Source organism: Sus scrofa, chromosome 9, assembly GCF_054392235.1.
Source record: "Sus scrofa isolate SSC_HxYL_T2T_F1_AM1 chromosome 9, Sscrofa_HxYL_maternal_Yorkshire_Landrace_v2.0, whole genome shotgun sequence".
Taxonomy (NCBI): Eukaryota; Metazoa; Chordata; class Mammalia; order Artiodactyla; family Suidae; genus Sus; species Sus scrofa.
Window position 1 is genome coordinate 57,157,378 of NC_139391.1, and position 14,967 is coordinate 57,172,344.

Genomic DNA, 14,967 nt, shown 5'->3' on the forward strand with positions numbered 1-14,967 from the left:
GCAGAGGCACGCAGCTTCCAGGCTACAGGGTAGCACTCCTGGTGCCCACGGTCAGTCTCCCCGGGATGGGAGTAGGGGGCTTCCCAGGCAGCCTTGAGGTATGGCTGGCCTTGTTCCTGGCTGTGTCTCCTCCCTTCTTGCCTCTCCACCCTCCCAGAGACTCCTTGAGCTTCCTAAGACACTTTTAATAATTTCCTCCCTTTCCCCACTCAAATTAGCTAGAGCATTCTGTTGTTTGTGAGCTGGAAAGTTGACAAAAACTCCATTAAGGGCAAATTCACTGAACTCTAATGAGAAAATTGTACCTGTTGCCTTCATTTAATAAAGGAGATAGGACTTAAAAAAAAACAAAAAACAAAAAACAAGGACATGAGAAGGACTCTCAGTGGAATTCCCATTGTGGCTCAGCAGGTTAAGAATCTGACCCATGGAAGTTCCCGTCGTGGCTCAGTGGTTAGCGAAACTGATTAGCATCCATGAGGCTGCATGTTCAATCCCTGGCTTTGCATAGTGGGTTAGGGGGTTAGGGATCTGGCATTGCTGTGAGGTGTGGTGTGGGTCACACACATGGCTCAGATCCCAAGTTGCTGTACCTCTGGTGTAGGATGGCGGCCATAGTTCCAACTGGACCCCTAGCCTGGGAACCGCCATGTGCCATGGCCCCAAAAGGCAAAAAAGTGAAAAGGCAAAAAAAAAAAAAAAAAAAGAACCTGACTCGTATACATGAGGATGCAGGTTTGATCCAAGGCCTCCCTCAGTGGGTTAACAATTAAGTGTTGCCACACGCTGCATGTAGATTGCGGATGAAGCTCAGATTTAGCAGAGATTGAGGCCTGGATGATGAAACCATATAAAGAAAAACGGGAAAGTAATCCCTGTAGAGGTCAATAGCATGGCTACTCAGTAAGGGCAGTAGGGTTGTTTTGGGGACAGGGGGAGGGTGCAGGGGTGGGCTGTGCTGACACATTTCTGGTGGTGATGACCAGGTGTTGCTGTAAAACGATCCAGCAAGCTGTATATTTATTTTATGCTGTGTTCTATATTTGTGCTGCATTTAGCCATAAAAATTGCAAGTGATGATGGAAAACTGGAAAATATTTTCACTTATTCCTTTTGTTTTAAAAGAGCTTAAGAGGGAGTTTCCACTGTAGCTCAGTGGCTTATGAACCCAACTAGTATCCATTAGGACCCAGGTTCGATCCCTGGCCTTGCTCAGTGGTATTACCTGTGGTGCAGGTCACAGATGTGACTCGGATCCCGTGTTGCTGGGCTGTGGTGAGGGCCGGCAGCTGCCACTCTGATTTGACCCCTAGCCTGGGAACTTCCATATGACACTGGTATGGCCCAAAATAGCAAAAAAAAAAAAAAAAAAGCTTAAGAAATGCTTACTGAGTGTGAGCTGAGGAACTAGCAGGTACTGCTCCTCGTCCTCAGGAGCTTTGTGTTTGGAGAGGCAGGTGCTGCAGTACCAGGGATCTCACACTGTAATCTCAACGGATGGGAGAGGGGCCCATTGGGAGAAGGCAGCACTCCAGAAGGCCATGTATAGTCCAGGGAGGAGATGATGGTTGCTTAAAACAGGCAGATCTCGTAGGAAAGTAAAGAGTAGATAGATCCCAAATATATTTTGGAGGTAGAACTAACACATCTGTTGTTTGTGGGTGGGTGAGACAAGGAAAAAGAAATCAGTGATGTCTTTAGAAATGTTTCTCTAAACATAAATCGAAGGCCTTTACTAAGATGGCCAGATCTGAAGTAATATCAAGGAGAGGGCCTGCATGGCTCCAAAACTTGCTGCTCTGCTACAAAAGAGTGTCTCATTTGTCTTCCAGAGTCCTAGAGCATCCTCTTTTATCTTATGGAGCTGTGACTGCCTTGCAGGTAGAAGGCACTCCATGCTGTCGTCTGAATGCCGTGCTCATGTGGTGCATTTGCTGGGATTCCAGTTTAAGAAGAAGCGGTGCAAGCCAAGACGCTTCCCCTGGCACTGTGTCCTGTCAGCTTGCTGAGTGCACGCCACGTGTGACAGGGGGAGATGTGTAACCACATGTCCTTATGGTACACCCATTTGGTTTAATCCTCATAAAACTGTGATATGTGAGGTCAGTGCTTGTATTCCTGAATTATAATTGAAGACACCCAAGAGCAGAAGCCTAAGCAAGGGCTTAAGAGGCTGACATGCTTGCCACCTTCATGGCCTCATTCTTCCCTGCAACCTGGAAAATCAAAACACCTTGGAAGAGTTTCTGTCGTGGCTCAGTGAAAACGAATCTCACTAGTAACCATGAGGAAGCAGGTTCGATCCCTGACCTTGCTCAGTGGGTTGAGGATCTGGTGTTGCCATTAACTGCAGTATAGGTCAAAGACACTGCTCGGATCTAGTGTTGCTGTGGCTGTGGTGTAGGCTGGCAGCTCCGTTTTGACCCCTAGCCTGGGAAACTCCATGTGCCTAAAAAGCAAAAAAAAAAAAAAAAAAAAAAAAAAGCCTTGGAGTGTAAGCTCTACTTGAGGAGGGTACCAGTTTTCTGGGGGAACCGAGGAAGGAGAGATGAACTATGCCTGAGAAAGTTCCACAGACATGACATTTTAGTTGAATTTGGATTTCCCTGGGAGAAGGAGAACAAGTGTGGTGGGGTGACGTGGGAAAGATGCCAGGGGCACACGTGGGCATCATGGGGGCGAGAAGGTGGAATTTCTTCGTGGCTACTAAACACTGGTATTTAGAAAGGGCATGTTTACCTTCCACAGCGAAGTGCCAGTAGGTGTCAAATATACAAACCTTGAAGATTATACATTCATAGATGATGTTTCCATAATTGGTTCAGTTTGCTCTCCCCGCCTTATTTTATTTTATTTTATTTTTTTGCTTTTTAGGGCCTCACCCATGGAATATGGAGGTTCCCAGGCTAGGAGTTCAATCAGACCTGTAACTGCTGACCTATGCCACCACCATAGCAACGAGGGATCCAAGCCACATCTGCGACCTACATCACAGCTCATGGCAACACCAGATCCTTAACCCACTGAGCAAAGCCAGAGATCAAACCTGCAACCTCATGGATACTAGTCAGAGTCATTACTGCTGAGCCAAGATGGGAAGTCCTCCCCCGCCTTCTAAATCCCTCCCACTTACCTTGTCTGTAGACTGGTTCTCTCAAGACTAGGATTTGCCTGCAGGCCTGGCATGATCTGCTTCACCTTGATTTGTCCACTGTTTTCACTATATTTTTTAGACTTTTTATTTTATTTTTTACGGCTGCATCTGTGGCATACGGAGGTTCCCAGGCTAGGGGTTGAATTGGAGCTGCAGCTGCTGGCCTAGGCCACAGCTAGAGCAATGTGGGATCCCAGCCATACATGAGACCTACATCACAGCTCACTCACGGCAACGCCAGATCCTTAACCCACTGAGCAAGGCCAGGGATCAAACCCGCATCCTCATGGATCGTAGTCTGGTTCTTTAACTGCTGAGCCATGAAGGGAACTCTGAGCTTGGGGATTTTAACTTGGGCTGGGTCTACCTGATGTGGCCCCACCCCCTCCCACATCATCACTGGTTGAAGCCAGTTGGCCAGGTCTACATGTACATCCTCTAAGTGGCTCTGGCCCCAAAGACATTGGAGTAGTTGAAATGGCTGAGGGGGCCCAGTGGACAGGGCCCTAGAGGCAGGAAAAGAAGGACTTTCCTGAGGGATGGCAGTGGGAGAGAGCGCTTGTAGGGGAGGAGGAAGTTGATGATGGAGATTGCAGGAGTTGGTCATTGCAGCAAATTGACACAGGCTTCAGGCTGACATCTGGAGTTGAGTCTGGCTTTACCCCTTAGGAGTGTGACAACCTGGCTGTTTACCCCTTAGGAGTGTGACAACCTGGCTGTTTACCCCTTAGGAGTGTGACAACCTGGCTGTTTACCCCTTAGGAGTGTGACAATCCTTTTAGGTTTCTGCTCTTGGGTGTCTTCAATTATAATTCAGGAATACAAGCACTGACCTCACATATCACAGTTTTATGAGGATTAAACCAAATGGGTGTACCATAAGGACATGTGGTTACACATCTCCCCCTGTCACACGTGGCGTGCACTCAGCAAGCTGACAGGACACAGTGCCAGGGGAAGCGTCTTGGCTTGCACCGCTTCTTCTTAAACTGGAATCCCAGCAAATGCACCACATGAGCACGGCATTCAGACGACAGCATGGAGTGCCTTCTACCTGCAAGGCAGTCACAGCTCCATAAGATAAAAGAGGATGCTCTAGGACTCTGGAAGACAAATGAGACACTCTTTTGTAGCAGAGCAGCAAGTTTTGGAGCCATGCAGGCCCTCTCCTTGATGTTACTTTGGATCTAGCTTACTTTCAGTCACCCACACAAATTAAAGGGTATTTGTGTCATTGTAACTATAGTACCAAGGCAGGACCTATGAAGTTCCATAGGTGACTTTGAGCCAATACACAGAAAATTATGTTCTGCTATCTTCTACTTAGCTTTTTTTTTCTCTCTCTCTCTTTTATTGGCCACCCCACAGCATATGGAGTTCCTGGGCCAGGGATCAGATCTGAGCTGCAATTGTTACTGAAGCCACAGCTGTAGCAATGCTGGATCCTTAACCCACTGTGCTGGGCCAGGGATTGAACATGGGTCCCAAGGCTCCCAAGATGAAGATAATCCTTTTGCATCATAGCAGGAACCCCTCTATATAGCTTTCAGATGCTTCATTTGATGGTAGGTGGCAAACTTATTTTCTATGTATTTAATGGACATAATTTATTGTGCCAGTCAGTGTGCTAGGCTCTGAGGATTCAAAGGTAAATAAGACATGGACAGAAATGCAAAGAAAAGGTGATAAATTCCACAAGGGAGGTACAAACAGGCCTAGTTCTGATTTAGAGGGAAGGAAAATCTCTTGGAGGAGGTAATATATCAGTCAGGATGGGCTAGATTTGCTGCAATAACAAACAAACCTCAACTCTCAGTGGCTTAACATTCTAGAAGCTTATCTCTCATTTATACTACATATCACATCACACCATAGGAGCCTCTGCTCACTGCAGCCACCTAAGGCTACAGAGTGATGGGGATCTTGTCTTTTCTCAATATGTGCTTCCAGGATCCCCTTGCCAGGGAAAGGGGGGCATGGGGATTGTGCATTGTTTCCTTGGGCTCCTGCCTGGAAGAGGAGTGTATCATTTGACATTTAACCTTTCCCTGCTTACGGCTACTGCTATGGTCATACCTAACTTCAAATCCTAGCCTGTTCCCAAAAGGCAGAGAGCTAGAAACAGTGAAGAACATGAATGACTAGAGTGCAGGTGACTTTGTCCCAATGTGCAAGGTAAGAGTATGAAGGAGCAGGGCTTCCCAGTGGGTAAGAAGCATTAGGAAAGAAGACGATGTGGAAAAGTCTAGCTGCAGAGGAGGGGTCTTAATAAGATGGCTGGGAGGCAAGTGTGCAAAGGAAGACAGATCACATGGTGAAAGCCAGGGAAGGCTGCTGGATTTGATCCAGGAGACATTGAGGGTTTTTTTTTTTTTTTTTCTTTTTAGGGCTGCACTGGTGGCATGTAGAGATTCCTGGGCTAGGGGTCGAATTGGTGCGGCAGCTGCCAGCCTACACCACAGCCACAGCAACCAAGGATCTGAGCCATATCTGCCAGATCCTTAACCCACTGAGGGATGCAAGAGATCGAACTATACTAGTTCTATACTAGTCAGATTCGTTTCCCCTGAGCCATGACGGGAGCTCCCAACACTCAGGTTTTAAAGATGCTGTGATTTAGGAAGAGTAACCTGGTTGCCCTGTGTAGGAGAGATTAGAGGACCACAAACTGCGGGCAGGAGATGCATTTCCTTCTTACACTAATCCAGGCAACGTGCAAGAGCTTCAAGTGGGGTCTCCTAATAGGGGAGGAAAAAGGGGTTTTACACACCTCAGCTACTTAAGTGAAGGTCTCAACTGAGTCTGGAACAAATTAGGTAGGAAATATAAGGGTTGAGGGTTGGAGAGTCAAAGATGATTCCAAGGTTTTGAGCCTAGGAGAATGATAATATAACAGGAGAAATGGTGCAAGACGGCCAAGTCTGGGAAGGGAGTCTGGGCCTTGCTGATTGTTTCTCTTTTGCTGTTTTTCTTTTCTTTTCTTTTTTCTTTTTGGCCGTGCCAGGGGCCTGTGGAAGTTTCCATGCCAGGTATCTAACTTGAGCCACAGCAGTGACAACACGGGATCCTTAACCTCCTGAGCCACAAGGAAACTCCAAAGCAGGAGTTTTTATTTTGCTTGCTCTTGTTTCCCAGCATCAAGAACGGGTGCTTAATATATAACTTGTACTGAATGATATTTGTTAAATGCAAATGCGTAACACTAGTAGAAAGCAAAAGGAGAAGTTCCCAAGCAATTTTTCTCCCCAGGCAATTGTTAATTCAGGATTGGCCCTCCCTCATCATGTCAATGCTAGGAAGGTGGACTTAACCTACCTGAAGCCATCAGATGAGTTGCCAAGAAAGTGTAGAGAAAAAAAAAAGAGAGAGAGCTTTGGGAACTCTGACATTTAGGGGCCAGAAAGGAGGACCAGAATCCAGGGAAGGTGAGCATTTGAGGCTGGGGTCAATCAGTATCAGATGCTGCAAATAGGTGAAGGAGGCTGGGAGCAGTTGAGAGGGCACTGAGTTGAGCAACTCTGGGAGAGCCGGATGCAGGCCACAGGGAGGCCCTCATGGAGCAACAAGGAGGAAGGAGAGGCAGCTACCTGCCAGGAGGGAGAGGGGGCCAGTGGCTGGAGGTGGAAGCTGGGCCACGGGTAGGTCAGAACTGAGACCTGGACAAGTGGAGCAAGGTGGGGAGAGACTGAAGACTCTGGAAGAGAGGGAGGGAAACCAAGGCTGGACTCCAGGTGGAGGATGGGCCACTTCTAGGCGAGGAAAAGGGCGGGGGTGGGGGAAAAGTTTCCCTGTTTTGTTTGTTTGTTTTGTCTTTTTAGGGCCGCACCTGCTAGGGGTCTAATCCGAGCTGCCGCTGCCATCCCAGGCCAGAGCCACAGCAACGCCAGATCCGAGCCGCGTCTGCAACCTACACCACAGCTGAGGGCAACGCCGTATCCTTAACCCACTGAGCGAGGCCAGGGATAGAACCTGAAACCTCATGGTTCCTAGTCGGATTCATTTCCACAGCGCCAGGCCGGGAACTCCCAAGTTTCGCTGCAGTTTCACGCTATCTCCCGGGGGCCTGTTATGTGAGCGGGGCACGGTGCGGGCAGAGGGCCACCGCCAGACAGGTCGCCCCACCCAGCTCCTCCACCACCTCCAGGCAGTGGCCTAGCTTCCCGGTTCCCTAGGGGAGGAGGTGGCCGAGAGCCCCGCGGGCTGGGGGGAGGAGGTGGAGGGGGTGGAGGGGAAGGTGCGGCGACGCGGCGGGCGGGGCTGGCCGGGAGCCACACCCTGAAACTACCTGCGCGCGACAGGAAGGGCCGGGTAAGAACCTCGGCGGCCGGCGCGCTGGACCTGCGACCGGAACCAGGCCCGCCCCGCGCCCCGACCCCGACCCCGCGGCGATGGCCTGAGCCCCACCGCCCACGGGACCATGAGGAGCGACCGGGAGCGCAGGGGCGCTGGCGGCTTCGGGGGCCTCGGCGCGGGACTCAAGTACAGTTCGCGGCCGGAGGTGGGCGAGCGCTGGCGGCGCGGGCATCTGGGCGGGACACGCGGGGGCCGGGGGGCGAGGACAGGGCCCGGGGAATCGGGGGCCGGGGGAGTAGCGCGGCGCTTCTGTCGGCCGAGGGAGCCGCTCCTCTGCCGGTTTGTGGTCGCGGCGCCGGGTCAACAGGTGGAATTTCCTGCTCGGCGGGAACCCGGCAGGACCTTCGATTCCCGCCTCGCCGCGCCCGCCTAGGTACAGGCGTCTCTCTGCCCCGGTCCCCCTGTCCCTCGGGCTTTTCCCTGACCTGGAAGGGTTCTCATCTTGGGCCTTGCATAATCTCCGCGCAGTGGGTGCACATCTGGAAGGAACCAACGGCGTGGCCTCAGACTAGGTGGTTTGGGTCGGGAAAGGAAAGTTGCCAAAGGGCTCCGGAGTCCTAGCGTCCTTGGCCTCTGCAGGAACTTGTTTTTGTCTTGCTGGTCTGAAGACATTCTGAGGACCTCTGCAGAGGACAACTGGGAGGCCAGAGCTTCGCTTGCCATAGAGCTTGGGACACCCAGGGCGGGACTGGGTCTGGGCTTCTCCAAGAGGGGATGGAGCCGTTTGGGCAGGTGACTTTATGGGAAAGGATGTGGGAAGCTGTGTCTTGAGCCTTTTGGAAGACACTGAAGCAGAAAACTCTTGCTTGGCAGAAAGAACAGGAGAGACTTCTTAAAAGATCTTTAATTAAAATGTTAGATCTTTTTTTTTTTTTTTTGTCTTTTTGCTATTTCTTTGGGCCGCTCCCACGGCATATGGAGGTTCCCAGGCTAGGGGTTGAATCGGAGCTGTAGCCGCCAGCCTACACCAGAGTCACAGCAACGCGGGATCGAGCCGCGTCTGCGACCTACACCACAGCTCACGGCAACGCCGGATCGTTAACCCACTGAGCAAGGGCAGGGACCGAACCCGCAACCTCATGGTTCCTAGTCGGATTCGCTAACCACTGCGCCACGACGGGAACTCAAAAAAAAAAAAAAAAAAAAAAAAAAAAAAAAAAAAAGTTAGATCTTAACGTAAAGAGCGGGGAAGCTACATGGCAGTGCTCTGGCAGGACTAACAGCCAGGCCTCCACCGAGGTCTCTCGAGAATCACTGTCTTTTCCAAGGCCATTCTGACTGAGAAAGCTTGCAGAAGCCAGATTCTGGGGATGCCCTCATTCTCTGAACCACCCTTAGCAACTGAGGCTGGGTACTCTGGGTTTCTCCACTTTTCCAGCCAGTGCGGGAGGAAGTGTGGACTCAGCAGCCAGCCTGGAGGCTTGGGACTGTTCCCGCTGAGTCTCAGCCCTGCTGGGGGCAGATGCACACTGGTGGTGGACATCTTCTATTTTCCTTGCTTTAATTGCCATGTTTATGAATCCCTGATAATTGCCTACTGGGGCTCTAGCCTCCTGCCTCCTCAGCAGAGGGCCTGCTGTTTGGTGTTTGCTATTTCTGGGCTGTTTTTATTCCCTCTGTTCAAGTCTTACTTCTTCCTGACTTCCCTTTCTGGGACTCTCCTGCTGACTCTCAAGAGCTGGCTCTTTCTTCCTGCAGTCCTCTCACCGCCCACATGCTCCTCTGAGCTTCCACGGCTACCCATAAGTCCTTGATTTTGTCCCCTCATGGTCCTGCTCATTCTCTTCCGTGAAGATTATCCATTCTCCACTCCGCTGGGCTCTTCCTTCCACTCTGATTCCGCCTTTTTCCCCTTAAGTGGATCACTGTCTTTTTCACCTGCCAAGCTCCACTGAACTGATGTCTATACCTCATCCTGGGCCGGACACTGTTGGGGGAAAGGCTATCAAAGATGAATAAGATGTTGTTGTTTCCCTTAAGGAACTTACACTCTTTTTTTTTTTTTTTTGTCTTTTTGCCTTTTCTAGGGCCACTCACGTGGCATATGGAGGTTCCTAGGCTAGGGGTCTAATTGGAGCTGTAGCACTGGCCTATGCCAGAGCCACAGCAACTCAGGATCTGAGCCGCATCTGCGACCCACACTGCAGCTCACGGCAATGCCAGATCCTTTACCCACTGAGCAAGGCCAGGGATAGAACCTGCAACCTCATGGTTCCTAGTCGGATTCGTTAACCACTGCACCACGACGGGAACTCCCAGGAACTTACACTCTTGAGAGCCGTGCTGAGATGTGTGAGAAAATTAGACGTGAGTCAGTGTCCTAAAGGAAGTGGCCTGCTCTGCCTAAAGCTCATTTCTGTTTCTCCAGGAAGTCCTCAGAATCCTGCTCCCCACCCCATGCTTTCTCAGAACTCTCACTCCTGGATTACCCTGCAGTGTTTGCAGTCAGGGTCTGTAGACTCTGCCTTGACTTGTTTTTCTTCTTCTTCTTTTTTTTTTTTTTTCATCTTTTTGTCTTTTAGGGCTTTACCCTCAGCATATGGAGGTTCCCAGGCTAGGGGTCCATTCGGAACGGTAGCCGCTGGCCTGCGCCACAGCCACAGCAACTCGGGATCCAAGCCGCGCCTGCGACCACAGCTCATGGCGACCACAGCTCATGGCAACGCCAGATCCTTAACCTATGGAGTGAGGCCAGGGATCGAACCCACAACCTCATGGTTCCTAGTTCGATTCATTTCTGTTGTGCCACGACGGGAACTCCTTTTTGTTCTTTTTTTAAAAAAATTGTTTTATGGCCACACCCATGGCATATGGAAGTTCCTGGGCCAGGGACTGAATTCAAGCTGCAGCTATGGCCACGCCAGATCCTTTTACATACTGCATGGGGCTGGGGGCGGAACCTGTACCTCTGCAGCAACCCAAGCCACTGCAGTCACATTCTTAACCCACTGCACCTCTGCCTTGACTTGTTTTCTAAGCAGGAGGTGCAGCTGCTGCCCCTGGGTTTGTCCTCTGCATCGGCAGGAGCCTGGCTTGGTCACACTGGGCCCCACAGGGGCACTGTTGCTATTGAACTCCTTGCTCTCAGTCTCTTCTGTCACTGATGTGGTGGCAGGGGTTTCCAACCTGGAGTCAAGACCTGGTGTTGCCACTTTCCCGTCAGATGATCTCAGAAGTGTTACCTAATCTCTCTGGACCTTAGTTTCTGTGGCTATAAAATGGGGATGACATGTATGTCACAGATTTGTTGCAAAAATTAAAAAGCATCCTTTACACGAAAGCCCTTTATAAGTTGCAGTGTGGGGTACAAATCACAGTTTGAATTTCTTGAGTTGGCAAAGCCTTGAGACAAACTGTAAGCTGATATCATATCAGTAGGATGCTTAGGAAGAGGCTGAGAACCTAGGTTGGGGTGGGGGGGGGGTGACCTGGCAGACCTGCCTGCCTGCCTGCCTGCTGAGCTCTGGGAATCTCATCCAGGAGTGTTGGGAACAGCATTCTGGCAATGGAAACCCTCTCCCTAGGGCCTTGTAGTTTTCATTTCCCTCCTTTATGTGGCTTCTGTGAGGAAGGTCCTCCTGTGAAAGGAAAATGGGAGAATTCCTGTTGTGGCTCAGTGGAAACGAATCTGACTAGTATCTATGAGGACACAGGTTCGATCCTTGGCCTTGCTCAGTGGGTTAAGGATCTGGCGTTGCCGTGAGCTGTGGTGTAGGTTGCAGATGAGGCTCAGATCTGGCGTGGCTGTGGCTGTGGTGTAGGTCACAGGCGCAACTCAGATCTGATGTTGCTGTGACTCTGGTGTAGGCTGGCAGCTGTAGCTCCGATTGGACCCCTAGCCTGGGAACCTCCACATGCCTCGGGTGCAGGCAAAGAAGAAAAAAAAGGGAAATGGGTGCTAGGACAGACTGCTCAGGCCTTTCTCCCTCCCAGCACACAAACCAAAACTTAGAGCACTTCCCTCTTTCTGGGCTCTCAGAGCATGCGCGGGCCTCTGGAGGGGAAGGCCGTGTGCTGAAAGGTGCCTGCAGGAGTGAGCGGAGAGCCTGGGAAGGTGGTGAGCAGCGGGAGCCAAGGTGTGTGAATGGTCAGGAAGCCTGCCTTCCTCAGGCCTCATACAGCCTTCCCTCCAGCCCGGTCCTGGGAATCTGTGGCCCTCGTTTAGGAGAAAGAAAACTGAGGGTAGGAGAAGACAGCACTAGCTTGACAGGTGCCTTGGGAAGAAGCCCTTGCCTGCTACCCCTGCAAATCGTCCAGGAGTGGGTCTGCCCAAAGCTGGCTCCTTGGTGGGGGTGCCGTTTTGCCACAGCCTCCCCCACCCAGGCCTCTCACTGCCAGCTGTGGCTGTGGTCCTAGAGTTTTGCTGGTGCCAGCTTCTCTGGCCTGTGGTTCTGCCCAGGCTGTTGACTCCTGTCTCTCCTAAGAGAGAAAGTCTGTTTTGGGAAGAGGGGTGAGGGTGTGACAAGGCCCTAAGGAGCACAGGTCCCAAAGTTGTGGCTTCTGACCTTGCACATGGGTTATTGGAGTGTCTGGAATACTAATGATCATCGCTGAGTTTATGGAGCATGTGCCATGTCTTACACCTCTCAGAGTAAGTACTATTACCCTTTCATAGGTGAGGAAAGTGGAGCCCAGAGAGGCTGAGTAACTTGCCTAAGGTCGCAGAGCAAAACAGTAGTGGGTTCAGGATTTGAACCCAGGCAGTCTGGCTTTGCTGCATTCTCCTTGGAAATGCTGTGGTATGAGACAGGGCTGACAGCCCAGTGGGCCCAGGAAGGTCTGAATTACTAAGGGTAAGAGATGGTTTGATTTGGTAAGAAACTGGATTTCTCTTCTCAGGATTTTCTGAGATGCCTCACGCTTAGCCAAATTACAAAAATTGTTGGATAGGATAGGATGGGAAAATGGGAACTTCTGAGATTCTCAGAGAATTCTCACCCTGGCTGGCAGTGGTGAGAAAGGTGTTTGGGGTTTGCTCAGAAGTCATGGGCAGTAATGCCATGACTTTTGTCTTTGCTAAGGACTTTTCTTGAAGCGGATCCTTACTAAAAATTCTGTCTTGGAATCTCATATTTTCAGAATTTGCTTAGCAGCAGAATGCTTTGGATCCCTGTGGTAGTTGACTCACTGGTCAGAATTTGTCTCGTAGTTGGTGATGATGATGGCGAAAAGGTGGCCCTTAACAAGACAGTCAGTCATCACTACCCTTCACTAAAGATGTGCATTTTCTTTTTTTTTTTAATTTTTATTTTTTTGTTTTTTTGCCATTTCTTGGGCCGCTCCCACGGCACATGGAGGTTCCCAGGCTAGGGGTCCATTCGGAGCTGTAGCTGCCGGCCTACGCCAGAGCCACAGCAACGAAGGATCCGAGCCGCGTCTGCAAACCACACCACAGCTCACGGCAACGCCGGATCCTTAACCCACTGAGCGAGGCCAGGGATCGAACCTGCAACCTCATGGTTCTTAGTCGGATTCGTTAACCACTGAGCCACGACAGGAACTCCAAGATGTGCATTTTCAATTCATGCTCTCTTAATCCTCACAGCAACAGTAGTAGAAAAAAAACGCCAGAGTTCCCATCATGGCTCAGAGGAAACGAATCTGACTAGAATCCACGAGGACCCAGGTTCAATCCCTGGCCTCGTTCAGTGGGTTAACGATCCGGCGTTGGATCTGGTGTTGCTGTGGCTGTGGTGTAGGCTGCCAGCTGTAGCTTGGGAACCTCCATATGCTGTGGGTGCGGCCCTAAAAAGACAAAAAAAAAAAAAAAAAAAAAAAAAAGACAAAAAAAAAAGAGAGAGAGAAAGAAAAGAAAAAATACCTAGTTTACAGAAGAGAATACTGAGGCTTGAAAAGTTTGCATAATGGCCCAAAGGCAGTTTGTGTAGAGCAAGAGTTCAAACCTAGATCTTTGTGACTTCAAAGCCTGCTAACCTCAGAACAATCCCAGGATGATGGGTAATTCATGCGCACCCCAAGCAAAACCCCAGAACACATTGTTAAACAGTGCTCAGCACCAGGCTCCAGCAGGAGCCCACTAAAGATCTCTTATACTAAACTCTCAGGTTTCCGCTTTTGATGAGGTGACTCACCTGGTAGACCAGGAGGCTGGCTGGAGATGGGATTTCCACAAGGCTTTGACAGATGGAGCTTTGTTTATTATACATGTGATTAAAAATCATAATAGATTTTAAAATAAAGAAAATTTACCTGCCCAGGCACACAAATCAGATTCTTTACATTTCGCATACCTCTTTCCAATCTTTGCTGCATGCCTAGGTGTTATCTAGTTTGTTGTTGTACACATATGTTCTGGAAGGCATATCAGCCTCCTATCAACTGGGCACAGTGGAGGGCTGGGGGCTGGAGGAGAGTCAGGTCTGCAGAGTTGTGTCTGATTGACTGTGCCCAAAGGATCTCCTCATGCTTCCAGGTCACTCTGGGTGGTGGCCTCGGGGTTGCTCCTGACTCCTTCCTGGGTCTTGTGTCATTTCTTATTTAGCAACAACTCTGATGAGGTCTTAGGGCCTCGCTTATCAGCTTCGTAGATGACACCCTATCAGGAGGGAAAGGCCGATACCTCAAATGATTTCATCATGACTCAGAAGGACCTGGGCAGCCAGCTGCCTTAGAAGTAAGTGAACCACCCAGATAAGACTTAAAACCTCCATCCCCCGACAGTTGGGATCTAAGGAGCGAGCAGGGCAACAAGGCAGACCCAGAATTTTGAGTTCACAAAGCCAGCCTATAATGTGGTTACCTCAAATGTCAAACAAATCCCCCCTCAGTATTTTTATTTGGTTGTATCTTTAAAAATTATTATTAAAAAGGCTGATATATACATATTTAAAGAAAATTTGGCTTAGAAAAGTAGAAGGAATTTTAGAAATGGGGAAAGTACCCAAGAGAGACAATTTTTTTTTTTTTTTTTTTTGGCCACATCTACAGCATGTAGAAGTTCCCCAGCCAGGGACTGAACTCCCGCCACAGCTATAACAGAGCCGCTGTAGTGTAGCCGCTGGATCCATAACCTACTGAGCCACGAGGAAACTCCTAGAGAGGCATTTTATTAACTGGATATTGCCTATGCATATTTTCTTTAAAAAAAGTTGCTTTTGGAGTTCCCATAGTGGCTCAGTGGTTAAGGAACCCGACTAGGATCCATGAGGATGCGGTTTGATCCCTGTCCTCGCTCAGTGGGTTAAGGATCTGGTGTTGCCCATGAGTTGTGATGTAGCTCTCAGACATGGCTTGGATCTGGCATTGCTGTGGTTGTGGCATAGGCTGGCAGTTACAGCTCCGATTCAACCCCTAGCCTGGGAACCTCCATATGCTGTGGGTGCAGCTCTAAAAAAAAAAAAAAAAGTTGCTTTTTTTTCCAATTAAAAACTTAGGAAAGGATTTTTTTTTTTTAAGTCAAGCAATGTAAAAATATATACAGTGAAATTCCTCTGAAATTC

General features: G+C 49.7%; 1 protein-coding gene across 2 annotated transcripts in view; it reads left to right on the plus strand.

Annotated features, from left to right (window-relative positions):
• Positions 1-7,424: 7,424 nt before the first annotated feature.
• The window catches only part of ST14 (ST14 transmembrane serine protease matriptase), a 41,456-nt gene continuing 33,913 nt past the window's right edge, over positions 7,425-14,967 (plus strand). The window contains exon 1 of one of the 2 annotated variants that reach the window (XM_005667512.4): positions 7,425-7,652. In XM_005667512.4, coding sequence (XP_005667569.1) covers positions 7,572-7,652 — 81 coding nt within the window. In that variant the 5' untranslated portion in view covers positions 7,425-7,571. Of the gene's footprint in view, positions 7,653-11,499; positions 11,584-14,967 lie in introns of those variants that run through there. The other variant, XM_005667513.4, reaches the window with a different exon arrangement.